This window comes from Rhinatrema bivittatum, chromosome 9 (assembly GCF_901001135.1).
Source record: "Rhinatrema bivittatum chromosome 9, aRhiBiv1.1, whole genome shotgun sequence".
Taxonomy (NCBI): domain Eukaryota; kingdom Metazoa; phylum Chordata; class Amphibia; order Gymnophiona; family Rhinatrematidae; genus Rhinatrema; species Rhinatrema bivittatum.
In genome coordinates this window covers 124,467,784-124,494,380 of record NC_042623.1, presented here as the reverse complement: position 1 = coordinate 124,494,380, position 26,597 = coordinate 124,467,784, and the positions used below count along the sequence as shown (strand labels likewise).

The 26,597-nt window shown below is 44.3% G+C and overlaps 1 protein-coding gene across 3 annotated transcripts in view; it reads left to right on the top strand.

Annotated features, from left to right (window-relative positions):
* Positions 1–26,597, top strand: part of TBC1D30 (TBC1 domain family member 30) — a 301,699-nt gene that overhangs the window by 97,468 nt on the left and 177,634 nt on the right. For 2 of the 3 annotated variants that reach the window (XM_029615714.1, XM_029615713.1), the window contains exon 3: positions 17,262–17,323. In XM_029615714.1, the coding sequence (XP_029471574.1) occupies positions 17,262–17,323 (62 nt within the window). Of the gene's footprint in view, positions 1–15,330; positions 15,503–17,261; positions 17,324–26,597 lie in introns of those variants that run through there. The other variant, XM_029615715.1, reaches the window with a different exon arrangement.

The following is a 26,597-nucleotide window of genomic DNA, read 5'->3' as shown; positions in this document are numbered from 1 at the left end:
GCAGAAATGGTACACCAAAATGACCACCTATTAATCTATGTTCCTCATTTCCTTTCTCTATCCAGTATGGATCCTTTTGTGTTTGTCCCATGCCTTTTTAAATTCCACTAGCATTCTTGTTCTCACCAGAAGTTTTACCAGATTTAGTCCTACAAGGATTGTGGAAATGGATTAATTTATCTTTGATGGAAGGAAAGGTTCCTAGCATTTTGAAGACTGTAGTAACAACCCCTGTCTTGGGCAGAGGATTTGGACCCTAGAGAAACTGATAATTATAGACCAGTAGCTAACCTTCCATTTGTTAAGATTGTAGAGAAGGATGTAACTTCCCAAATTTCTGATTTTATTTATTTATTTATTTATTTATTTACTTACTTACTTACTTACTTACTTAGAATCAGAACAGATTAGGTATTATACAAGCTGTTTCTAGAAGGGGATGTAGTACTGAGACAAATATGGTGGATTTGTCTGATGTAATTCTTCAACCATTAGTTGAGGGATTTACTACTTTACTAGTGTTGCTGGGTTTATCCAGCATATTTGATTTAGTAGACCAAGGTATCTTGTTCCGCTGTCAAGAGTTAGGAATAGCTGGGCTAGCTCTGCAGTGGATAGCTGGTTTTCTGAAGGACAGATCCTAAATGGTGAAACGAGGAAAATGAATCCATTTGTTGGGGTTTACTGCATTTATATATGCAGATGACATATAGATCCTGGTACCTTTGAATCAAGATCTATGGGGATATTACAACAATTCACAACTTGTTTGAATTCAGTAAATACTTGGTTTAAAGAGTAAATTCATTTTAAATTTAAAAAAGACAGAGGTATTACAATTTGGGGAAGCAACACAAAGTTACTCGGTGTTAATGGCATAAAAGTAACTGTTACTGATTCTGCAAAGTCATTAGAAGTTTAGGTTGGATAGCCATCTGAATCTTGAGGAGCAAATTACAGCAGCAGTTAGGGAATCCTATGCTCTTTTAAAATTGATTAGACAACTGCTCCCTTTTTTTAATTTTCCGCTCTGAAATCAGTAGTTTATGCCTTAGGTGTAGCTGTAATTAATTACTGCAATGCAATCTATTGGGCCTTGTCAGGGGTTGTGACTAAGCATTTCCAAGTGATTCAGAACATGACAGCCAGAGTCGTTATGGGATCTTCAAGGAGGACTCCAGTTTTGCCACTTTTCTTGAAATTATATTGGCTACTGTTTAAATTGTAAATTTAAGATTGTGATCTTGGGCTTTTGAGCCTCTGCGAGGACCTCTTTCTCCCCCACATTTATGCAATTGAATTTGTTGCTACAAATCTATAAGGAGAGTACAATCAGAGCACCAATAAAAGTTGCAGCTACTTTTGTTTAAAAGTATGTCGAAAGCTTAAGCTTCAAAATAGGACTTTTTCTTCATAGTGCAGAATTTATGGAAACATTTACCATTTGGAATTGAGGCAGGAGTCTAAGTTGAAGCAATTCAGAATGAAATTAGACCTGACTGATGTTTGAAATCTGTAATAATACTCAAATCATGCAAACCTAACTCTGAGAAAAATACCAATATTGAAAATAACAAACAATTTCTCATAGAAAATTAATATAGTGGACAAGCAAAAGTCAATATGCATTGCCTAGTGACCATCATAAAACTCCGGGTTGAGTTAGTATCCCTTATTCTGCAACCCAAACCATTGTTTCTTTGTGCTTAAAAAATTCTAATCAGTTCCTAGTAAACATGACTTTTAACTGCATTCCAATTATTTTTGAGAATACGTCTTCCTTGTATTAAATCTTTTAATCTTTTAATATCTTTTTTTGTTCTTGTTTTTATATTTTTAATCCAGTTGTGCTTAAGGAACTTGCATGTTTTGAATGTAAACTCCCGACACTGCAGCGTTTTGGAGGGTTGCTCCTTCCTCAGGGGTTGCAACTCCTGCAGTATACTCCTCTGCATTTACCGGTGGCTCCTGATGATACCGCCATTTTTAAAGCAAAAAGCCCGCGAAACTCTAGATGTCAATCACAAGGATCAACCCATTGTATCTGATGCTCTACACTGATATAATAAAATTTATAGTGAAGAACAAATACTAAAAGTGTGTACCAGTCAGTCTTATCATTGAGACTCCTGGGTTCCACTGTATCAAGTTTATGTATCCCAAAATGTTCTCTGATTTAATTTAGCATGTTGGTTCCCCCCCCCCCCCAACGTTCTATTGAGGGAACATGTTCTAGTATGTAATATGTTATGTAAATAGTGAGATGTGCAGGAAGGTGGAGAAAATACATTTTTTATTGTGTTTTGTGCTATTTTTTTATTTTGTTTTATGTTCTGTACATTGCTTTGGGTAATTCTTTTGAGGCGATTCATCAATTTTATTAAATAAAGATGGGCATTGCAAAATCAAAATTTGATAAGAACAGTAACTTCAGTTTTGCCAGTGTTCAGGAGTAATTTATTATGAAATAACCAACTATTGGCATATTGCAAGCTGTTGAAACTTTAAAAATCAGCTTCAAGGTGCTGCCCCAAGAACACAGAGGTCCATATTTAGTACAGACAAATTTAAGTTTATTTTTTAATATTGAAAGCCAATCATATACAATCATATACACGCCCCCCAGAGTGTCATAGGTGCGCCCCAGCGCTAAGACAGCGACACCTCCTGAGAAAGAAACATCGGGGCAGACTCTCCCACCCACCCTCCACCAACCGCTACCGACGCCAGTGTGAAGAAACAGCTTTTGCAGAAATAAAGGCAAGTACCTTTTTGAATTTTGCTGTGAATTCAGGGGAAATGGAGAGAGCCTTGGACAAGCCCCCCAGAGTGACGTAGGCGTGCCCCAGCGCTAAGACAGCGACACCTCCAGGCGTCGCGCGCAGTGCATCGCGCGCTGAAGGGACGCGACAAAGGGGCTATCCCCTTTGTGCACCCCTTCGTGCAATCCCATGTGCCGGCAATATATAATCTCCAAATACTCCCTGAACATAAAGAAAAATGGCAATCCATCAACCTTCATCAGAATGCAAAGACAACAGAAACAGAACAACCTCCAACAACTGGAAAGTAAAAGGTATGAAATCTAAAACGAATCTCAAATATCAACACACAACGATTAATCACAACAATAACAACACTTTACTCTGTAACTATCTAACACTCTCCTTCCAACTCTTTAATGCTCAATCAATAATCAAAAAAATTCCTATCATCGACCTTCTCCAAGATGAAAAACCAGACTTTATAGTTATCACAGAAACTTGGGCAAAAAACACTAATACTGTAATAATCAACCAAATCAACAACTCTTCTTATAGAACTTTTTCTTTACCCAGACCAAAAAAGAAAGGAGGAAACTTAATGCTCATCTCAAAAAAAAAAATAAAAAATCTACAACTGAAACCAATTCCAACAAGCAATTGCTGTCCACTAGAAATTGCATTATTTGATTCTCCACACTTACAAATTTGCCTCTCGAAAAAAAACTGCTCACCACTTATTAACTTTTTTCTGACCAAACTATTACCAAACCTATAATTATTCTAGGTGATTTCAACCTATATATGGACTCTACCCCCCTATCACCTGCATCCTCATCAATCATTGATGCACTATCATCTCTATGTCTCAATCAAATTATCACTGGCCCTATACACAAGGCAGGTCACACACTAGACCTAATCTTCATCATTACCAAGTTCTAGTCGAATCACCAAACGACAATTTCTAAAATTCCATGCTCAGACCATTCTATCATCCACACAAATCCATTCTCTTATCAGAAACGCTCAACAAAAAAACCCTACTACCAAAACCTTCTCCTATCATCCACCTTTCTGCATGGAAACCCTTCAAACAAATCTGCAGACTGAAATAACAAATATTGATCTATCAAACATAAAAAATGCAAAATCTTCTTGGTTCAACATCACAAACTATAGCAGACAAGATAAATCCAATAATAAGAAAAACAATAAAAGAAACAAAAAAATCAAAATCCCTGGTACAGCAAAAACATCAGAGCAGCAAAAAGGAAACTCAGAAAAATAGAGAGATCATGGAGAAAAAAACAAAACTACACTTCTATACGCATACAAATCACAACTTGCTGAATATAAAAAAAAACTCATCCATAAAACAAAAAAAGACTTCTACTCCAAAAACATTTCCAAATACCAACAAAACCCTAAGATGCTCTTCAACATAGTAAAAACCCGTACAAAAACCTCTCAAGACAATCAATCACTATCATCACCAAAGATCAGCAGTGATGACTTCGCCAACTTCTTTAATGAAAAAATCAAATTACTCATAGAAAAACAACCTAAAAAATGACTCTCAAGACCAGAAATTACTGAACATTCAAACAAAAACCTGGTCCAACTTTGAAACAGCATCTTCCTTAGAAACCCAAATGATCATAAAAAAAATGAACCCAGCAAAACACACTATTGATGCCATTCCAATTACAGCAATGAAAAATCTCGATCCATCAATCACCGGAACAATAACAAAAATTGTAAACCTTTCCCTCGCTGAATGAAACTATCCGGAAAGCCTAAAATCAGCCATCATCAAACCCATTCTAAAAAAGAATAATCTAGATCCAGGAAATCCACTGAACTACAGACCCATATCGAACCTCCCATTCTTTGCAAAAATCATTGAGAAAATCGTCCATACTCGACTCACCACCGATCACCTTGATGAAAATAACATCCTCCTTCCTTCTCAATTTGGCTTTAGAAAACAACTTAACACAGAATCCTTACTACTTGCCATGTATGACTTCGTACTCAAAGGTTTTGAAAAAGGCCAAAGTTACCTTCTAATCCTCCTCGACTTATCGGCAGCATTTGATACTGTAAACCACTCTATACTGATTAATCGTCTTTCTGAAATTGGTGATAACAAAACAACTCTTCAATGGTTTTCCTCCTATCTGTCACAAAGATCCTACCAAGTACTACTTAATGATTCCCTATCAAAGAAAATCAACTTTGACACCGGAGTTCCCCAAGGATCCGCCCTTTCAGCGACACTCTTTAACATTTATCTTCTCCCACTATGCCACTTCCTTACAAATCTGAATCTAACCCATTTCATCTATACTGATGATATTCAAATCTTAATTCCAATAAAAAATCAATTGAAGAAACATATAAATTAACTGCCAATTACCTAAACAGCATCAAGGAATTACTAAACATAAAACTCATCCTCAACTTTGACAAAACTGAATTAATAGTACTTGACAGAACAACTCTCTGCATACACCGACTCTAAATCTCATGAACCAAAATTCAAGTTTATCTCCAACCAACCATGCCTGCAACCTTGGAGTAATAATCGACAAAGAACTTTCTTTTAAAAACCATGTATCAACAAAAATTAAAGACTGTTATCATAAACTATTTACACTCCGTCATCTAAAACAGTTTCTCTCAAATAATGACTTCAGATCAGTCTTGCAATCATTAATATTCTCCAATATAGACTACTGCAACTCTCTACTCCTCAACTTACCTCTAAACACCATTCAACCTCTCCAAATCCTGCAGAATGCAGCTGCAGGAATCCTTTCAGGTGCCAAAAAGCATGACCACATCACCCCAACCCTCATATCACTTCATTGGCTGCCAATAACATACAGGATCGAATATAAAGTCCTTTCCATCCTACATAAAATTATATATGAAGAACAGAAAAATTTGCTAAGCCCCCTACATTCAACTCCATACCCCAAGTAGAAACCTGAGGTCAGCAAATAAACGACTCCTAAAAACATCACCAACGCACTCAAATCAACTCACCTCTACTCAAAATGGAGCGATATCCCTTGGTAGCCCAAAACTTTGGAATTCCCTCCCAACTAAACTCAGAATTCAAGAAAACCTAAAAACATTTAAAAAAGAATTAAAAACTTGGTTGTTCAACAAAGCATATCAAACCACCCAAAGAATCAATCTAATCAATCAACTAATCGTCACCGCCCTCCATTACAACCTCATGATTAAATGAATATCAGCACAACTATCGTCCTGTTGACGAGTTATTATTATTATTATTATCTATGTAATATTTAATTCTATTATTTATACCTATATGCTATATGTTATACGCTATATGTTAAACGCTGTTCAATGTAACGCCTTGTTTGCGAAAGTTTTGTTATATGTAAACCGACCTGATTCGATACTTGTATTGAGAATGTCGGTATATAAAAATCCGAAATAAATAAATAAATAAACTATGCTTTTCTAAAATAAGAATGAACTCGTTTTGATCTTAAGCATGAATTTGTTTACTACTAAGCCTAATAACATGATATGTTTTTACACCCCTTGTCAACCCCTTTATCCCTATAACCTTATTTTGTAAACTGTTATGATGGCGTTATTTTGATGTTTCCGAATGACGGTATATAAAACTCGTTAAATAAATAAATAAATAAAAGACCTCTGGAAGACCCAGAGTGAGAGCTCCATCTTTTTAAAGCTCTCCCTGCGTGTCTTAGCGTTTGTCAGTGACTGACTTTTTATAGGTAAAACATACAATGATCCCTAATAGGACTTCACAGAGTATCAGGTACCACATGTCCTGTGTCCAAATCAGACAACCTATGTCTTAAATACCCTGGTCCTGCTTCCCATATTGAGATCCAGTTAAGCCTAGTGGATACCCACATGTCTGCTGATTACTTTTGGTCCTTTGTTCTGTCAGTCTTTCCAGTCTTTTGATCAGACTCTTAATCTCATGGGGATCTCCAGTTAAACTGGGCCCCTCAAGTCAAGACAGTATTCTGTGAGAACATGGCCTGGTCCATGTGTTCGTTGTGACCTCATGACCCTCCATCATATCTGAATAGGTCTGAATTCATTCCAGATGTCTCCCAGAAGCCATTCAAGCTCGGGTCAGTCTGAGTTCTTGTATGCCAGAAGTTTGTTAGGCCAGAGACAGCAAAGGATTCTGGATAAGCTGCGTGAACCAAAGTCTTCATGTTAGGCTTCCCATATCTCAAAGCATAAAGATATCAGCTTCAGTGTGTCCAGATTTCTGGACACAAAACTGAATGTCATCAGCAAATAATCGATAATTAACAGACACGAAAAAGTTTTGCATAAAGGAGCCAAGTAGGTATTAAAAAGGGAATTTGAAAGGGCTGATTCTTGGGGGACATCACTAATCACATCATGCAATCACAACAAGCAGGTCATAGCACCGCTTGTTGTGATCTGTTAAATAGGAGGTGAACCAGCTCAGTACTATTCTTCTAATTCCCAAACATTTTAATTGGCTAGGAGAATCTCATGGTCTAGGGGTCAAAGGCAGCGGATATGTCCAGGAGAGCCAGGGCATATTCTATGACACTCTTAAATTGCCTTACAATAGTGTCAAAAGCTGATAACAGGGGTTTGGTGCTGTGGAGGTTGCAAAAAAACAAATTGAAATAGATTTCATTGAACATGCTGCTGTTGATCTTTTAATGAAAGATCCACATTTTCAACAATTTTTGCCAAGCATGGAAGGGAGGAGATAAGGCAATTTTTAGTAGTCAATTCAACAGAATCCCATTATTGATGAAAAATTATGAAAGATCCATCAAAACTTTCCTTGCTGTATCTTGGCATATGCTATAACTATTTATTGCACAAGGCAACGAGGTTGGTTATTGCGTATCTTGGCATATGACAGAAGACTCAATTGCATTTAAATTAGCAGTTGGTTCCAAAGTTTAAGATTTCCTGGCATGTAGCCAGATGGACTCAGAACGAATGGGTATAGTATCCGCGTGCTAGCAGTTGGAGATGGATCTGACGTCAGCACGGGGTATATATACCCCCACAGGAAGCGTAGCAACTTAGTAATTTCCGTCTCCAAAGCAGTTTGGAGAGCCTGCACGAGCGTGTTTTCCACACCTTCTCCAGGTTCTACCGTCCAGATGTCCAGGCTAGGGAGGACTCAGCATTTGCGAGGGCGGTGCTACATGGTCCTCAGGCAGCCTCGCGCCCAGGCTGGGAGTAAAGCTTTTGTACATCCCATTCGTTCTGAGTCCATCTGGCTACACGCCAGGAAATGTTGAGATTACTACCTGATAATCTCCTTTTCCTTAGTGTAGACAGATGGACTCAGCATCCCGCCCAGCTGCCCGTGTACATGGGTTTCACCGATTCAAGGTAAGCCATGTCATCTATTTCCATAAGAGCGTACACTCTACCAGGTGTCAACACCTTCCGGTTGGGAATGCTGGCGGTCTCCAGCTACTATCAATCGGTCAGGGGGAACCCTGTTTTCACTTTTCACTGAGCGTCAGTACACACATCCATAACAGCTTTTGCAAGGAAGATTACTAAGTTGCTACGCTTCCTGTGGGGGTATATATACCCCGTGCTGACGTCAGATCCGTCTCCAACTGCTAGCACGCGGATACTATACCCATTCGTTCTGAGTCCATCTATCTACACTAAGGGGTAGATTTTCAAATAGCGCGATTTGGCGTACTTTTGTTGGCGCATCAGGCGCCAACAAAAGTACGCTGGATTTTAGTAGATATGCGAGTAGCCGGGCGTATCCCCTAAAATCCGGGATCGGCGTGCGCAAGGCTATCTATTCCGTATAGCTGGTGCGCGCCGAGCCGCGCAGCCTACCTCCGTTCCCTCTGAGGCCGCTCCGAAATCGGAGCGGCCTCAGAGGGAACTTTCTTTTGCCCTCCCCTCCCTTCCCCTACCTAACCCACCCGCCCGGCCCTGTCTAAACCCCCCCTTACCTTTGTCGGGGGATTTACGCCTCCCGGAGGGAGACGTAAATTCCGGCGCGCCAGCGGGCCGCTAGCGCACCGGGACGCGGCCTGGGGGCGGGTCCGGAGGGCGCGGCCATGCCCCCGGGCCGCCCCGGGCCGTAACCACGCCCCCGGGCCCGCCCCGAAACGCTCCCGACACGCCCCGAAAACACCACGCGGATCGGGCCTGCCCTCGACACGCCCCTGACACGCCCCTCTCTGAAAACCCCGGGACTTACGCGAGTCCCGGGGCTCTGCGCGCGCCGGTAGGCCTATGTAAAATAGGCGCACCGGCGCGCAGGGCCCTGCTCGCCTAAATCCGCCCGGATTTAGGCGGATTTAGGCGAGCAGGGCTCTGAAAATCCGCCCCTAAGGAAAAGGAGATTATCAGGTAGTAATCGCAACATTTTACAACCTTAAACATCTCCTAGATGCTATTCCCAGCCACACAAAATCTTTCAGAATAATACTGTTTTTTTCACTTTATTAGTCATAGGTCTATAAGCAGAAAGCTTCTGGTAAAACATTGTTTTTGTTTCTTTAGAAGGTTTATACCAAAGGTGTTCAAAATGCTGTACCTGTTTCATGGTCTTTAAAGATCTTATTGTACCATGGCGCGAATTTGAAAGGCTTAATCTTAAAAGATCTTTTTGGTGTTCTCATCTATATTCATTGTAATAATAGATTCCAGAAATCAACTGCAGCATCAGTATTATCCCTAGATATCTCAGCCAATTCAGGGATTAAACATTCTTATATGGTTTTCAGTGCAGACCTGGCACTATTTTAGCTGCCTTTCTTGGTACTACTTCTAAACAAGCTCTATCCTTTTTTGAGATTATGGTCTCCAGAACCAAACACAATATTCCAGATAAGGTCTCATCAATGACCTTTACAAGAGCATTCTCACAGGACAAGCAGGATGGTAGTCCTCACATATGGGTGACGTCAGTGGACGGAGCCCTGTTACGGAAAACCTTTCTGTCAAAGTTTCTATAAAGCTTTGACTGACACTGGCACACTGAGTGCACTGAGCATGCTCAGCCTGCAATTATCCCTGTGACCACAGGTGTCTCCCCTCAGTCTTCTTTTTTCCGCTCTGCAGTAAGCATAGCGGTTAGGAGCTCTGAGAAATTCTCACAATTTTTCCTCATGGAAAGCCTTAAACTTTTTTTTACTTCACAAACGCTTTTTCCCTGCACGGGTCTCCCTTCGCGTACATTTAATAGACGCTCAGTGAATACTATGCCCTGTTTTTCAGTCTGTTCCTGTCACCTCACTACGGTTTCCCCGGCCTACCAACCGAATTGCGGCCTTCCCTCTCCCTATGTTTTCACAGTTAGCCCCACATAGCCTGCGAGTGTCCTCCTGTGACCCTCTGCCTGGTTATTAGCGCTAGTGGGATAGGGACTTCCACGGTTACCATTGCCGCCAGGGCCTCTGTCGAATCCATGCCTCCATCGATTACCTCAGTACCTTTGTGTAGTCGATGCCCCGATCGCTACAGTCAGTACCCCCCATCCAGGCCGTCCTGCCTTCTGCGATGCCATTGATCCCTGGGTCGATGCCCGGGTCGACGCCCACGTCGTTCCTATCGATGCGACCATCGATTCTGTCGATGCTGGTATCAGTTTCCTCATGCCATCTATGTCTATTCTATTCTTTGATGCCACATCATTTCCTTCGATACCTTAGCCGATGCTGTCTGTGCCTCAGTCACTGTTATCGTTGCTCTTCCCAGGCCATCTATGTTTTTTTTCATTTATATTTTTAACCATATCCTCGAGGCTGCTTCTATGCTGCCATTGATACCATCAATACTGACATAGCACCTACACGCAATGCCCTCACCTAAATACAGTTCTCCATGCTTTGGGTTATTAACTAAAGCCCCGTATCAGCCTACTACGCTACATAGTGCCAGGAGCAGTGCAGGCATGCTGACAGTCCGTCATCATTCACCATCCAAGACAGTGAGGGCATCCACCTCTGAGCTGGGGAAAGACCGGCTGAGCACCGTGGCACTCATTGTCACCGGCACGGTGACTGTCCGCCACTGACGCCATCCAAGACATTGGTGCTATCCTACTCTGTTCTGGAGAATGCCCGGGTCGAGCAACATCGCTACTGCCACCGCCACTGTTACACATTGTGCTGGCAGTCCTCAGTGCTGCAGAATGACCTGACCGAGTTCCGAGGAATTCTGCACTGGCGTCACGATACATCGAGCCGCTGCAAAGAGGCCCAGGTTCATGAGTCATAATGGCTCCCCTGTACCCAAGGTGTTCCTCACCAACATCTGTGCGGGGTTCTGACCCTCCACAAATTACTGTGGTAGCGCCAGACACGCTCAGCCTGTCTCCTCTATACATGCGCTACCATACCAGTTTACAGAGTTGAGTCTGACGTTTACGTCCTTCAGGCTGTCCCTTGATACCTCCTGAAATCTACGGAGCCATCGATCTTCACTGGCTCGTCCTTCTGCGATCCAAGACGGATGGTAAGTACTCTAATCCCGCTTCAGCGACAATCCCATTGAGACCTGTTCTCTAATTCGGGCCACATGGTTCAGAAGGTTCTAGGTCGTCTTGTCTTCCAAGAACCGTATTAGTGTCACATATTGCTATTGCAGCTATGTCGAACACAATACCAAGAGAACCTCTCTACCAATCGTTTGGGATTGCATCAGGACATCCTCCCGTTGTCAGCAACGGGACTCTGTACTGATTAATACTCTGGCTTCTGGTTCCTAATTAAGAACCGAAGTCCCAGATGCATTCGCTGATCTGCTAGACCCAAGATCCAGCAAACACTGCCTCAATTGCAAATCCACCTCGAGGCCTGGCAACAGGTCTCGACGTTTTCTTGTACAGCACACAGAAATGCGGGTAAGACTTTTTTACCGCTCATGCTCCCGTGGGAGATTACATGATATCCAGATTACATCAGCCCTGCCAGTTGGACACCTCCTGGTCTCTCAACTTGCCGGATATCAGAGCGGCCACCCCACTTGGTACCAAGATTCAGGGTACAGTCCCCCGGATGCTACAAAGTGCAGGGGGGGGGGAGTTTTAATCTCACTATTCTTTCTTTCAACAGAAAGTAGTTGCTCTCCGCCCATCCTGGACCTCAGAAATATCAACTTTCTTCAGAAGGGACAGGTAAAATGGTGTCTCATCACCATGCTTCCATACCGCAGTAAGTAGGTATGGAAGTATGCTCATGCTTTCATTTACTCAGGGTTGCAGAGTTCGAACTAACATCTTCTCAACCCAATATGCGTCTATTCTGCTCCATGCAGAGTTTCACATCAACTTCCTGGAGCTTCAAGCCATGAGTTATGCCTTTTTATGCCTTACAATACTGCCTCTGCAACAAACCTTTGTGCAAACAGACAGACAGCATAGTGACAATGTGGTATTTCCAAATCACAAGCACGCACAACCTCTTAGCTGCTCTGCTAGGAAACTGTGCAGCTCTACCCTTGGCCCTTGCTCACTCCATGCATCCCTGGGCCACTTATCTAACAGACTTACTGAACGCACTAGCAGACCTTCTCCATACAGGTTTCCATCCTCTCGGATGGTCTCGGACTACATGTGTAGCGAGAAAAATCTTCTAGCGCTGAGGTCAACCTACCTTGCCCACTGCAACCTATCTTGCCCTCTGCAATCGAACCATACGGTGGACAGATTCTACTCCCTACACATGTCTCGAATGCATTCCCTTGGACGCCTTTGCTGCAACAAAGGCCTCTACGTGTCTCTTTCGATGCCTCTCATAGCCAGCACTCTTATTATGCTGCACCGGGATGGGGTTCACTGTTTCTCAGACCCACGTCCTGGCCGAGACCAGTATGCTTTCCCATACTTCTCAATCTATCATTCCAGTAACCAATTCACCTTCTCACAGGCTAGTCTCATATCACGAACTCACTGATGTTCTCAGGTACTGGTAGCATCACAAAAACCTTCCACACATAAATCTTACCATTCAAAATGGCATGATTTACCACACAAAAGGGTATTACCCCCTTTTTTTTTCTACACCACTCTTTTCTCTTACTCCCTCGGATTCTGCTCCCCAGACATCCTCCACATGGGTACACCTCTGTTCCAATTGGCGTACCACTTGGGAATGGGGATACCCGATTAACGGTTCAACCCCTTCTGAGTCAGCTTACCATGGGTTATCCACTGATTAAGCCGCCTCTATTTTTACTGGTTACGGAATGGGGCCTATATTTAGTGCTTACAAGACTCATACGTTCCCCATTCGAGCCTTTCCATTCCTCTCACTTAACAGTCTGGCATGGAAAATTCTTTCCCTTGTAGCCATCACTTCTGCCAACAGGGTCAGTGAGTTCCACACCTTGTTACATACTTACCCGACCCTGCGTTTCTCCTTGACCGAGAGGTCTTACGTATTCAACTTCATATCCTTCTTAAGGTAGACGCAGCATCTCACCTTACTCAGAATATACTCTGCTTATTTTTTCCCAACAGCTCTCTCACCAGGGCGAGAGGGTTTTCCACTCCTTGGACTGTAAAAGTGCACTTGCATTCTATCTAGACCGCACTACACTCCATAGGAATTACACCAAACTCTTTCCTTCTGTGGCAAAAGCCAAGCTGCGAGTTCCAGTGGGCAAACAGACCTTTTCCTCCTGATTGACGGTCTGTATCTTTTTCCTAGCAACAAGCAGGCATTTCACCACAACACCGTGTGTAACCACACTGTTAGGGCCGTACCAGCCTCAATAGCTCACCTTCGGCCAGTGCCGCTTGTACATATTTGTAAGGCTGCTACTTGGAGCTCTCTCCATACCTTCGCAGCCCATTATCGCTTAGGTAAGACTGGCCGGCATGCTTCCATGTTTGGCCAGTCCGTCTACTCATCTTCTTTTCAGTTTAACTACCCAATATCCTTCCACCAACCCGTTACGGGTTTCAGGATGCCCTCCTTATCAAATTCCACCCCCGTCGTTGCTCCTTTTGCATGTCTTTGGGTGCATTTGGTGCACTCTCGGGCATCCTCGGCTTGGTACTCACCCATATGTGAGGACTACCATCCTGCTTGTCCTGTAAGAAAGCAGAGTTACTTACCTGTAACAGGTGTTCTCACAAGCCAGCAGGATGTTGGTCCTCTCGAAACCCACCCGCCATCCCACGGAGTTGGGTCTACATACGTTTTATTATTATTTTAGTTTCGCTTGCGCTTTTTGCTGTAAGACTAGATTGAGGGGAAACACCTGTGGTCACAGGGATAATTGCAGGCTGAGCATGCTCAGTGCACTCAGTGTGTCAGTGTCAGTCAAAGCTTTATAGAAACTTTGACAGAAAAGTTTTCCGTAACAGGGCTCCATCCACTGACGTCACCCATATGTGAGAACTAACATCCTGCTGTCCTGTTACAGGTAAGCAACATTTGCTTTCCCTTGACTGTGGGAGCTAAAGGAGACTGCTGCTGCTTTGATGGGGGAGCGGAGAGAGTGAGGGAGTATAGGGAGGAGAGAGCATGCGTGGGGGAGAGACTGAGCCCCCCTCCTTTCTGCCTGCTAATCTATGACAATTTTAGAGCATCTGGAAATTAGAAGTTCCCAGGTATCGATAATGGGGATTTTCTTAAATCCATGGGGCCGATGCAATTATAAAGCACAGAAAGCGGGTGCTGAAAAGTCAGTGCCTACTTTCCTAACATGCGCATGGCGCCCACAAGGGGGGCACCATGCAATACCCAAATTAGGGGGTCGCGCTAGCTTGCGTGACGTTAGCGCCTCCTTGCTAACGCGACTCCGCCGCGCCTGCCGGTTATGAAGGCTGACGCTGGTATACTTGGCGTCGTTTTTCATAACCGGCCGTCTACGGCTCTGTCCTTTTGAACTTGCTTCCTTTCCCCATTAGGCAACAGTCAAAGGTGATATACCCCACCGAACCCTACATGATGCCTTTTTTTTTTTTTTAATTTAGAAAATTACCACGGATTGAACACATGGATATATACTGGGCTTCTGATCCAGAAAAAAAGGACTTTGTGGGAAGGTGGAACCTGAAATCTGAATCTTTAAAACAGATACAATTGGGTTTTTATTCCGACCTATGCAAACTGTTTTGCTCTGTTTGTGCTATATCTATAGCGTAGGAGGAATGACCTGAGGGAGGAACCATGCTATCGTGAAGTAGGAGGCGTAGCATACAGAACTGGATTTTTATAGAGGATGCGTGATAATTGTGGGAGTGTACATAGGGATTTTTTTTTCCACTTCTGCATCTTGACTGTCTCTGCACTGCAGATAATCTTAGCAAAAGATAGCTTTTGTAATCGGAGTTCCCCTTTTAATTCTTTAAAAAATTTTAGCCTCCTCTTCATCGATCTATTCCCAGAAACTATTGCATCATTCTTGGGCAGACTTGTTAAGGAGAGAATTAAGGGAAATAGATTTGAGGCAGCCAAAGAGAAATGCATTTGCATCATTGCTGAGCTAGAGAGCCGTTTAAAGCTGTGGTAACAGCTGCTGAGGAGGAGACCGCTGCAGCTTGACTGATTTTAATTCTCCATCTCAAATGAGGCAAGACAAACTGACAGCTTCCCTCAAACATGGGGGAAGATGTTTGAAAAGGCAGAGTGCAGGCGGCATGAGCAACATACTTAGCAATGTGCTGAAGAAGAGAAACTGCATCTCCAGGACGGCTCCTCGCTTGCTCTGCACTTTGGAGCCAGGTGACATGGGTGGGGGAGGGTGAAGGGTGGAGAGACGATGAAAAGGCATATTTTCCCATTTTAATTGCTACTAGATTATTTTGGTGTCTGTAGAATTTGTGATTTTTCTGTTTTCATGGGGCAGAGGAAAGGAGAGAGAGGGAAATCAAGCAGGCAGTGGTTCCTGAGCTGTTGATCCTATAATCCAGCTCAGATCGGCTGCCTAGTAGGCAACTGTAGGTTAGCTGCAGCTTCCAGCTCTGAGGCGATTTGTGTAAGGAGGCAGCAAAATTGAGATGGACAGCCTGTGTGTGTGTGTGTGTGTCTTTCAATTGGTTGTACCTTGCTTCTCTGTGATGCTGTCTGCACTGCTGCAACCCTCCATGAAACCCAGGACAGAAATGGCGGCTCTGGGCTGGGCCTTTAGGGTGTGGATTTATTGTAAATCATCTCGGGGAGGAATTCAAAACCTGCTTGCTTTATCTTTACCTTCCTGTAGTTTGCTGTTGAACATGCAGAATTATCAAAGCTTAAATTCTAGTACAATTCTGGAGGATTGTTGTGTTATAAACTGCAATATATCTGTTCTTTATAATAAGGAAAAAAATGTATACATCAAAAGCTTTCACTCTTATTTTTGTAGCTTTTGCACATTATTAGATAGAGAATTCCCTTTATATTATGAGACTCTGCAGTCTCTTACTAGCACTGTCAGGTCTTAGTTTTAATTCAGGAAACTTTACTGGCAGGTTGATTTGTGCATGTTTTACAAAAATAATACAAAAAGAGGCAAATAATAATTGTGCTGCCCTTGATCACACCCTTGTTGATTTTAGCTGTTTACTATAAGAAATACATTTTGTGAAGCCCTTAATTTGTCTTGTCAGTGTGTCTTGACCTAGACTTTAAGCACTACAGCAGAGGGACTGTCTTATGTCTGTCTATCTGTACAGTGCTGCATGCATCTAGTAGTTGTATAAATGATAAGTAGTAATAGTTAAGTACATTTTCTGGATGCCTAATTGGTATAAATATTTAGATTTGTCAGTATATTTTAAGGAGTGAAGTGAATTTGATCCCAATATTTAAGTAAGCAAAGGTTTTGCTGCTAATAAATATGTGGAAGCAGAATGCTGAGCTACCTACCTGCTGGTGATCATAAATATTACATGTGTGACGCTTGGGAAGAATAATTTGTGAGTTCTTCAATAATTTAAACACAGATTATAAGAACAATGTTATCTAAATGCTAAAAGAACATTGTAATATGTATAATTTTACTTCTCTACATATGCTATGTAGATTAAAGTGTTTTTTCAAGGTTCAGCACCTATAGGAAAGCTAATTTCATACAGCGGACAGCTTTTCTATTACAGATAAGGTTTATTTGGATGAAGGTGAAGGTTGTTTTTTGTTTTGTTTTTTTTTATTACAGGCTGACAAAGTTGACAGTGTGAATATGCTTTTGGCCATTTATGTTCTTACACTGCAGGAGTTTGTGGCATTGTGGTAGTCCCCCTTTTCAGACTTTTTCACTGTAATACCTTCAGATTTATTGGGGACTTACTGTAACCTGTTGAACATTTGTTTGATGCAGGATGCTGTACTGTGTTAAGTTTTAAATAAAGGAGTTTTTTCTAGTATTACTCTTCTCTGAGCATTTATGTGTTCTGTGTGCCATGATGAACTGCATACATCAGCTGATGATTTCATCATTTATTCTGTCTACGATTTAGTTATTCATTAAAAGGGTATAATTTTATAACATTCTCACTTTCAGGGGTTGATATGAAGTTGAAGTTCACGCTTGAACCATCACTGGGTCAAAATGGTTTCCAGCAGGTAACTCTCTTTATTTTTTGTTTTAAATTTTTTTGGGTTTCCACTTTGCATCTTTTCATTGAAAAGAGAATTTGCTCTTAGTGTTCTGAATGCAAAGCCTTGCTCTTCTTATAACGAGCTTAGGGTCTCATTCATACTTATCCCTTCTGTATCTTTGCTGTAGGCATACACATTAAGGGCCTTGAAGAGTATCTATCTCTCCTTGAAATAAATTGACACATTGCATGGATTTTGTGCTGCTGTTTTGCCCATCCCACTCCACTGCAACTACTTCTGCATTGCTGTGTACACTCGCTATTGCTACACTCTACATCCCGTTCCACCACTGCTGCTGTACTCCTCATTCATCAGTGTGCTCCTCCATGCCTACTGCACTTCTGCAAGTCCTTCTTCTCTACATTTTTAAACTCCTAATGCTGCACCTATACATCCTCCTCTTCCATTGCTGCTTTTCCTCAGCCCTCTTTACTGACTCTGCTCCTCCACACCCACAGAACCATCTTGTCCTCCTGTGCCCCACTGCTGCATATCTTGCTTATCACATTCACTGCTGCCTCCTCCATACCCACTACTCCTTTACACTACCTATTGCTGCATTTGCACCTCATTCACATTACCCCTGCCATTGCTGCTCCTTCCCATCCATTGTTACTCTACCTCCTCGCGTCTTCACTTTTCTGCATCACCACTTTTGCTGCTTTATCCCTGATGCTCTTTATACTCCTCCACACCTCATCCACTGTTGCTGCTGGTTTAGTGATACATCTTCCCAACTCCTACCAGTGCAACTTTGGCACATCCACACATACCCATACCACTATTAATATTGTTCCTCCACTGTTCCTCTGACCACTGATATTCCACTATGCTTTCTGCTTTCCACAGCCCATTCCTGCTGCTCCTTCATATTTCCTCAACACTGCTGCTGCTTTCCATATCTACATACCTTCCTCCACGGTCTACCCCCACACCCAACCACTTCTGCACCTCCTCATTACCCATCACTGGACCTGCTGTTCTGCCATATCCCCCAACACTTTTGCTTCCAAATGTTCACATTGCTTTCCTTCAACTCCACTAATGGTCACTGTTGCCACTCTTCCGCAACTCACTGCACCAACCTCCATGCACTCTCCTCATCTGGTGAAGCTTCTTTCTCCCCCCCACCCTATTCAGGCTGCTACATTATAGATGTCTGTCCAGGCAAACAGGTCTAACCAAATAAGGTGCCATCACAAAGCTGATTCTCTGGTGTTTGGCTGCTATTGTATGCCTATAGCGGTATTTATAATGGGATCATAGGTGAGAATTTTTTCTTTCATTTGCTTTTCCTGCAGTTGTATGGACCATGGATTTGTACTGGAGAGTGTTACAGGAAATTTGGTTCCATTTAAAAACATAAGTACTATGCTTGATTACATCAATGGTCCATTGATGCCAGAATCCTGTGACTGGCACTGGGTAGTTAGTCACTTGAAAATGCCCAGTAAATCCATTTGTTTCCCACTGCCAGAGGTGGCAATCCTCAAATCTACCTGACTGTCATCTTTAATATATATTGCCACCCATCACCAGTTCAATCTACTTCATCATTTCATTGTATTTTGTACATTGGTATCCATGTCCTGTTGGTTTTTCTTTTTCTACTACATCTCATGCAGATGTATTTATATTTTAAAAAATATAGTAAACCACCTATACCAAAGAGTAATAATTGCCAGCACTCACAGTAACAATCCTACCTATGTGAAAGCAACACTGCATATATTACACCACATCCTGAAAGACCAATACACAATTAAGAAAACAAAGCAAGCAGGGCTGTTATAGATCCCTACGCAAAAAATACACAGTAGCAGAATACCATACCTCTAACACAAATGCAAAAACATAGAGGCCCTAACCAAATACAGAATAAAGAGAGCATAAAGTGTAAGTAGAAATGTGCAGACAAAATCTAAACTGGAAACCACAAGAAGCCAAACCTGGATGCAGTGCAACAAAGGGGCTGACCTGCGCTCAACTAAGACAGGGAGGCCACAACCAGTGAGGAGCTCTTCCTCTAGAGCAAGTGAGGGGGCAGGGGTTGGGCCAGCCAACAGAATTTAAAGGTGAGCCAGCTTGCCCCCCAACCTCTTCTTTCAGTGTTTTTGTGAGTATTCACCTCTGCTAGCACAGCTGCTTGCTCTGCCGTCCTATATTCCTTTTTTTTCGCTGGCTTCTGTCTTCAATTCCCCCTGTTGCCGCAGCTTTGCAAGCTCAGAGATGCGTCGGGGCAGTGACTATGGGTATGGGGGCCATGTGGGTGAGTGGTGAGGCACTAGGCCTTTCCTTGCTGGTGGTGAGCATGAGCCGGGCCCGTGCTGGTGGTGCTTTGCCGGCTTGCCCTTTCCCCGCGCAGGGACGGGCATATGGCTGAGTCCTACCTTTATGTCCTTGATGGGTCCTAGATTTGGGGTTGGTTTCCCCGGGTCTGTTCTGGCATCTGTCCCTTCACAAACTCGGGGGCAGTCATCAGGAGGTGCAGCGTGTCTTGGGGCACTGGGTTTGCCTCCAGCCAGTTGCTCAGGTCGGTTGCACTGCCTTGTTAAGTTTTACAGGCGCATCGCATTAGGTGGGGCTGTTGGCAAATAGTATGGAAAAGCCTGGTGATCATAGTGCAGGCGGCAGGGAGGCCGCAGCTGCCTGGTGTTCATGATGGTGTAGGCAGCAGTATTGGGCCTGCATGGTTGAGCTGCGGGTAATTCCCCCTTAATCATAGCCATGTGACTGGCTTCAGCGATAAAATATTAAAAAAAAAAAAAAAAATTGCTGGGTGCGGGTCAGGCTCAGGCCTATGTGGTCACAGAGTCATGCACGTGGCCTGGGGGCCTTTCATAGCCTCCAGAGTTGGATAGTGCAATGAGTGGTGATGGAGTGGCGATAGTGTCCTGGCCTGCTGCCGCCTCCCGGTTCAGGCTGGCATTCCTGAGTGTCTCTCTCCACTCGCAGTATTCTTCGGTATTAAGCATGGTTCTTGGGGGGCCGGATTTAATAGATTGTCAGCCTTGCGGGCCCGTTGTGCACTCTCTTCCTTGCTGGCCACCACTACCTTCTTACGGAGGGCATAGGTGAGAGTGTTGTGCCGAACGTGCCTTTTTCATGCAGCGCCGGATCGCCAGTCAATCCAGCAGCATGCGCATCAGTGCAAGAAGGAGGCCACATCGCAGCGGGGACTGCATGTGGGTGGGAGAGGCAAGACCAAAGAGCACAATGGGTAAGAGCTTTCAACTTCAGGACTTGTGATGGGGAGCCACCTCCAGCCTGGAGGTGGCTCCCCATCACAAGCCTTAGGTTACATCAGCCAGCTCTTGGGGTGGGGTCCCCGATGGGGGAGACCACGTCACGGCAGGCTCACCAAGGAACTGAATTAGGAAAAAGAAGGAAAGAGGGGGTGCTGTTTGCTTTGGTTTGGTGTGGGCCTCCTGTTGCACAGGGCCTCCAGGTCTTTAATTTTGATTGGGGGGAGTATGTGGAATGGCAGGAAAGGCCGGACAGTTGGTGGCGCAGCTTCACCGCTGTGATTGTTCATCCAGGCAGGCCTTGCAGGCAGGGAGGCTAGCTACCATCTTGTGGTCCCTTGCAGCTTACGGCCACGTGGCGCATTGCAGAAGGAGAAACAACTTCATGGTGACATCGCTGGCTCTGGTGCAGGAAATTGCAGGGCATAAAAATGCAAGCCCTGGTTGAGGGCTGAGAATGAGGCAGGCAGGAATGAAGGCCAGGATGCTGTACTGGGCAAGTACCTGGGGCAAGTGTGAGACCTGCAGGCCTTCACATTTGGGCCCTATTATTAGAGCGGATGGCTGCAATGATAAATGCTTTTGGGTGGTGGGGACCTCAGATATTACGATGCTTGGGGGGGTGCTTTGTACGGAGTCATGCTGGAAATAAAAGGCAAGGATCCATTAGTTGTATGCTTGGGCCTCCTCAGGCTGCTTCATACAACCAAATGACCGTGGCTATGTAAAATTAAATAAATAATGACATACCTTATGTAGGCTGTTGGGGTATGCCATATAAGGGCATACGAAAGGCTTGGGGTAAGGTGCCATTCTCCAACACCAGCAGACCTAGATTAGCCTGCCCATAAAGGGGCAGGAGGATGTCAAGTATGGTACAGCCTTAGGAACGGTAGCATAATCCTTCATACCCCAGGACCAACTTGTTGGTGCCACTTGGCAACAGTGATCATAACATGATCAAATTTAAACTAATAACTGGAAGGGGACAATAAGTAAATCTGCAGCTCTAACACTAAACTTTCAAAAGGGAAGCTTTGATAAAATGAGGAAAATAGAAAAAAAACTGAAAGGTGCAGCTGCAAAAGTAAAAAAGTGTTCAACAGGCATGGACATTATTTAAAAATACAATCCTAGAGGCTCAGGTCCATATGTATTCCACACATTAAGAAAGGTGGAAGGAAGGCAAAACTATTACCGTCATGGTTAAAAGGTGAGGTGAAAGAGGCTATTTTGGCCAAAAAAACATCCTTCAAAAATTGGAAGAAGTATCCATCTGAAGAAAATAGGATAAAACATAAGCATTGTCAAGTTAAGTGTAAAACATTGATAAGACAGGTGAAAAGAGAATTTGAAATGAAGTTGGCCATAGACGCAAAAACTCATAATAAAAACTTTTTAAAATATATCCAAAGCAAGAAACCTGTGAGGGAGTCGGTTGGGTCATTAAATGACCAAGGGGTTAAAGGGGCTCTTAGGGAAGATAAGGCCATTGCAGAATGACTAAATTAATTCTTTGCTTCCGTGTTTACTAATGAGGATGTTGGGGAGATACCAGTTCCGGAGATGGTTTCAGGGGTGATAAGTCAGACGAACTGAACGAAATCACTGTGAACCTGGAAGATGTAGTAGGCCAGATTGACAAACTAGAGTAGCAAATCACCTGGATCGGATGGTATGCATCCTGAGGTACTGAAGGAACTAAAAAATGAAATTTCTGATCTATTAGTTAAAATTTGTAACCTATCATTAAAATCATCCATTGTACCTGAAGACTGGAGGGTGGCCAATGTAACACCAATATTTAAAAAAGGCTCCAGGGGCGATCCAGGTAACTATAGACCAGTGAGCCTGGCTTCAGTGCTGGTAAAAATAGTGGAAACTATTCTCAAGAACAAAATTGTAAAGCATATAGAAAGACATGGTTTAATGGAACACAGTCAACATGGATGTACCCAAGGGGAGTCTTGCCTAACAAATCTTCATGTTTTTGAAGGGGTTAATAAACATGTGGATAAAGGTGAACTGGATTTTCAGAAGGCGTTTGACAAAGTCCCTCATGAGAGGCTTCTAAGAGAACTAAAAAGTCATGGGATAGGAGACTATGTCCTTTCGTGGATTACAAACTGGTTAAAGATAGGAAACAGGGTAGGATTAAATGGTCAATTTTCTCAGTGGAAAAGGGTAAACAGTGGAGTGCCTCAGGGATCTGTACTTGGACCGGTGCTTTTCAATATATATATAAATGATCTGGAAAGGAATATGATTGAGGTTATCAAATTTGCGGATGATACAAAATTATTCAGAGTAGTTTAATCACAAGCGGATTGTGATACATTACAGTAGGACCTTGCAAGACTGGAAGATTGGGCATCCAAATGGCAGATGAAATTTAATGTGGACAAGTGCAAGGTGTGGCATATAGGGAAAAATAACCCTTGCTGTAGTTACACGATGTTAGGTTCCATATTAGGAGCTACCATCCAGGAAAAAGATCTAGGCATCATAGTGGATAATACTTTAAAATCGTCGGCTCAGTGTGCTGCAGCAGTCAAAAAAGCAAACAGAATGTTAGGAATTATTAGGAAGGGAATGGTTAATAAAACGGAAAATGTCATAATGCTTCTATCGCTCCATGGTGAAGACCGCACCTTGAATACTGTGTACATTTCTGATCGCCGCATCTCAAAAAAGATATAGTTGCGATGGAAAAGTTACAGAGAAGAGACGGCTGAGGGGGGAGATGATGGGGGTCTTTAAGATCATGAGAGGTCTTGAACGAGTAGATGTGTATCAGTTATTTCCTGGCGTGTAGCCAGATGGACTCAGAACGAATGGGTATAGTATGCTCGTGCTAGCAGTTGGAGACTGATCTGACGTCAGCACGGGTATATATACCCCCACAGGAAGCGTAGCAACTCAGTAATTTCCGTCTCCAAAGCAGTTTGGAGAGCCTGCACGCTTGCTGAGCGTGTTTCCAATCTACTTTCTACTTTCTTCTTACTAAATTTCTACTGCCGATAGTACATCTACAGCACAGCGATTGACTTCAGCATTCTGACAAGAGCGCAACAAAGACGCCGGTTAGGACAGCAATTCAAGTTAGCGTATCACATACATAAGTCAAGCATTTTTGGCAAGAGACTAAAGCAGGAAACAGCGGTGTCCGACCCCCTGAGGAAGGAGGTTTCCCCTCCGAAACACGACGTGTCGGAAAGAAGTCGGACTTCACCATCTCTATCACCAGCTCCTGTCAACTTGACGTTGTTTTTGAAGTTGCAAGTTAAGTACAACTTTTCCAGCACTTTTGAGACCATTAGTGCATTAATTGGGACAGCTGTGGTTCACAAGCGTCCCGTTAAATTCAGCTCATTGAGACCTATGATTATACCACAGGAGAAGCTTGCGTCACTATAAGCTCTCATAAAGCCTAGACATTGGGCACGCAATATATGAGGTCTCATTGGGTTTCCCACCCTTCATTTACTTCAGGAATATTTGATTTATAGTCTAAATTTCTACTGCAACATCGAGCCCCGCACTCCTGCGGTGATATCCTTGGGGTCCCTCCCCCAGTAGAGTTTCCCGGGGTGATTTCCACGATCCCCCGGAGGTTTAAGGCCTCGGTCTGGTGGCCGAATCGTGGCAGGGACGTAGCCCCCAGGTGAGGCTCGGGCATGGCGAGCGAGGCGCCTCGGTCCCGGCGTGGACGAGGCAGCGGGTGCATATCCTCAAACGCGGCGGTGAAGGTACTTGCCCTCTCCCCCCGCAGCTGGATACCGCCCGGGTTCCAGCCGGGAAGCGCCGAGGATCAGGTAAGGCGTCCATCTCTTACTTTTTTGGTCTCCGAGGACCGAGGATCGGCGGCGTGGCCTGTAGGCGGCACGCTGTGTAGGGCGCCATTTTGTTGGCCTTGTTCAGGTATTGAGCGCCCGTGATAGGCGCCTGTCTATGACTTAGCGCATATTATATACATCATTATGCGTATATTGCTGACCGCTTATTGCTGAGAGCATATTGCATATCATTGTGCGTATATGGCTGACCGCTTATTGCTGAGCGCATATTGCCTACCATTGAGCGTGTACTGCTAACCGCATATTGCTGAGAGCATATTGAATACCATTGAGCGTGTATTGCTAACCGCATATTGCTGAGAGCATATTGAATACCATTGAGCATATATTGCTGACCGCATATGATTAAGCGCCTGTACTGTTCAGCGTATATTGCTGCCGCATATTATTAAGCGCCTGTTATATTAAGTGTCTATTGCTGCCGCATATTATTGGGCGCCTGTTATATTAAGCGTATATTGCTGTCGCATATCATTACGCGCATACTTTTCAATGGAACAGAACGCCTCAGCGTCTTCAGCGGGGGCGCCTCCTGCCTCCGGCATTAAAGCCCTCGGCCTCTGCTCCGCATGCCAGCTTAGAGCCACGCACAGTGAAGAGCCAGACTCCCTATGTGCCCAATGTGAGGAGGCCGTGGGACCCTCGGGCCAGGACCAGTCTCAGCCACGGTTTGCTGACAGTTCCCCAGGGGCTACCCCGGATTTAGCGGGCAGTCTCGACCAATCTGGAATCCCGGGAGATCTCATACCCCGGCGATTAGACACCGCTTCGCTTCCATTTCCTGAGTGGATCTCTTTAAGGGGATTCATGCCTTTGTACAGATGCAAACAGCTTCCCGTCCAGGCCCTGCTGTTCCTGCTGTTCCTGCGTGGCTGCGGCGGCTGCTGCTGCGGTTGCGGCTCCAGCGGATCCTGTTCCTGGACCCTCAGCCCTTATCGTGAGCGGGTCCTCCCGCCGCTAGACAGTCCGGATCAGTCGGACCAGGAGGTTTCACCGGATGAGTCCGAACTCCCGGACGAGGGGGAACTTCCCTCAGGGATTGAGCCATATAGAACCATGAGGCGGTTTTTCCCTAAAGAGGATCTCTCCGACCTGGTGTCTTAGTGCCTGGCGGAGTTGGATATTACAGGTCCCAGCACTATGGTACCCTCTGCGCAGAACCCCCTGCTGGAAGGTCTTCGTCCTACAGCCCGCCATTTTCCATTCTTGCAAGCGGCACAACAACTGATAGATTTAGAATGAGCGCTGTGGTCAAGCGCACTACCATTCCAGTTGAGGCGGGGGGGGGGGGCGGCGGCCCTCAAGGAGCCTCATGACCGGCGACTGGACGCCATTCTGAAACAGACATTTGAGGTGGCAGCTCTGTCTTTGCGGATCGCAACCTGCTGCACAGTGGTGACGCGTTCCTGTTTGTCACAGGTCAGGAACAATGCTCCAGCAGCAGATATGGAGTCCGCTCTTTTGTTCCTCACGGATGCTGCATCAGACCTCGTCCGGACAGCAGCCAAGGGGATCTCATCCTCCGTAGCCGCCAGGAGGCAGCTCTGGATCCGGAATTGGTCAGCCGATGCTCCTTCGAAGACACGCCTCACCAGATTGCCCTTTAAGGGCTCTTTCCTGTTTGGCAGCGACCTTGATAAACTGGCCAGCACATGGGGTGCCTCTCCAGTACCTCGATTGCCGGAAGATCGGTTCAGAAGGAACCAGCGTGCCTTTCCAAGGCCCTCCAGGGGTAGAAGCTCCCAGCGCTTCATTCCCTACAGGAGTCGCTACCAGGCACCTCGTCCTCAGGCCCGGAATCAGTCCTTTCGGGCCAAGCAGCGCAAGAGAGGAGCAGGCCCGGGCTCAGGTCCTGGCCATGCCTCACAATGAGAATCCGCCGATTCATCTGGGGGACCGAGCCATAGGGGGCAGGTTAACCTTCTTCTACCCCGGATGGGTCGAGATTACGTCGGACCAGTGGGTCCTTGTAAGGATTGGTATGATTACAACATGTTTGAACAGTAGCAGTGGTGAGTGATTGAGGATGTGACAGATGGGATGACTGAAGTGAGTTAGAGCTGAGGAATTGGGTGGGAAGAGGGTCAGAAGAACAAGTAGTGAGTTTGCAGGAAGAGAGAAGACAAGCAATTTCTT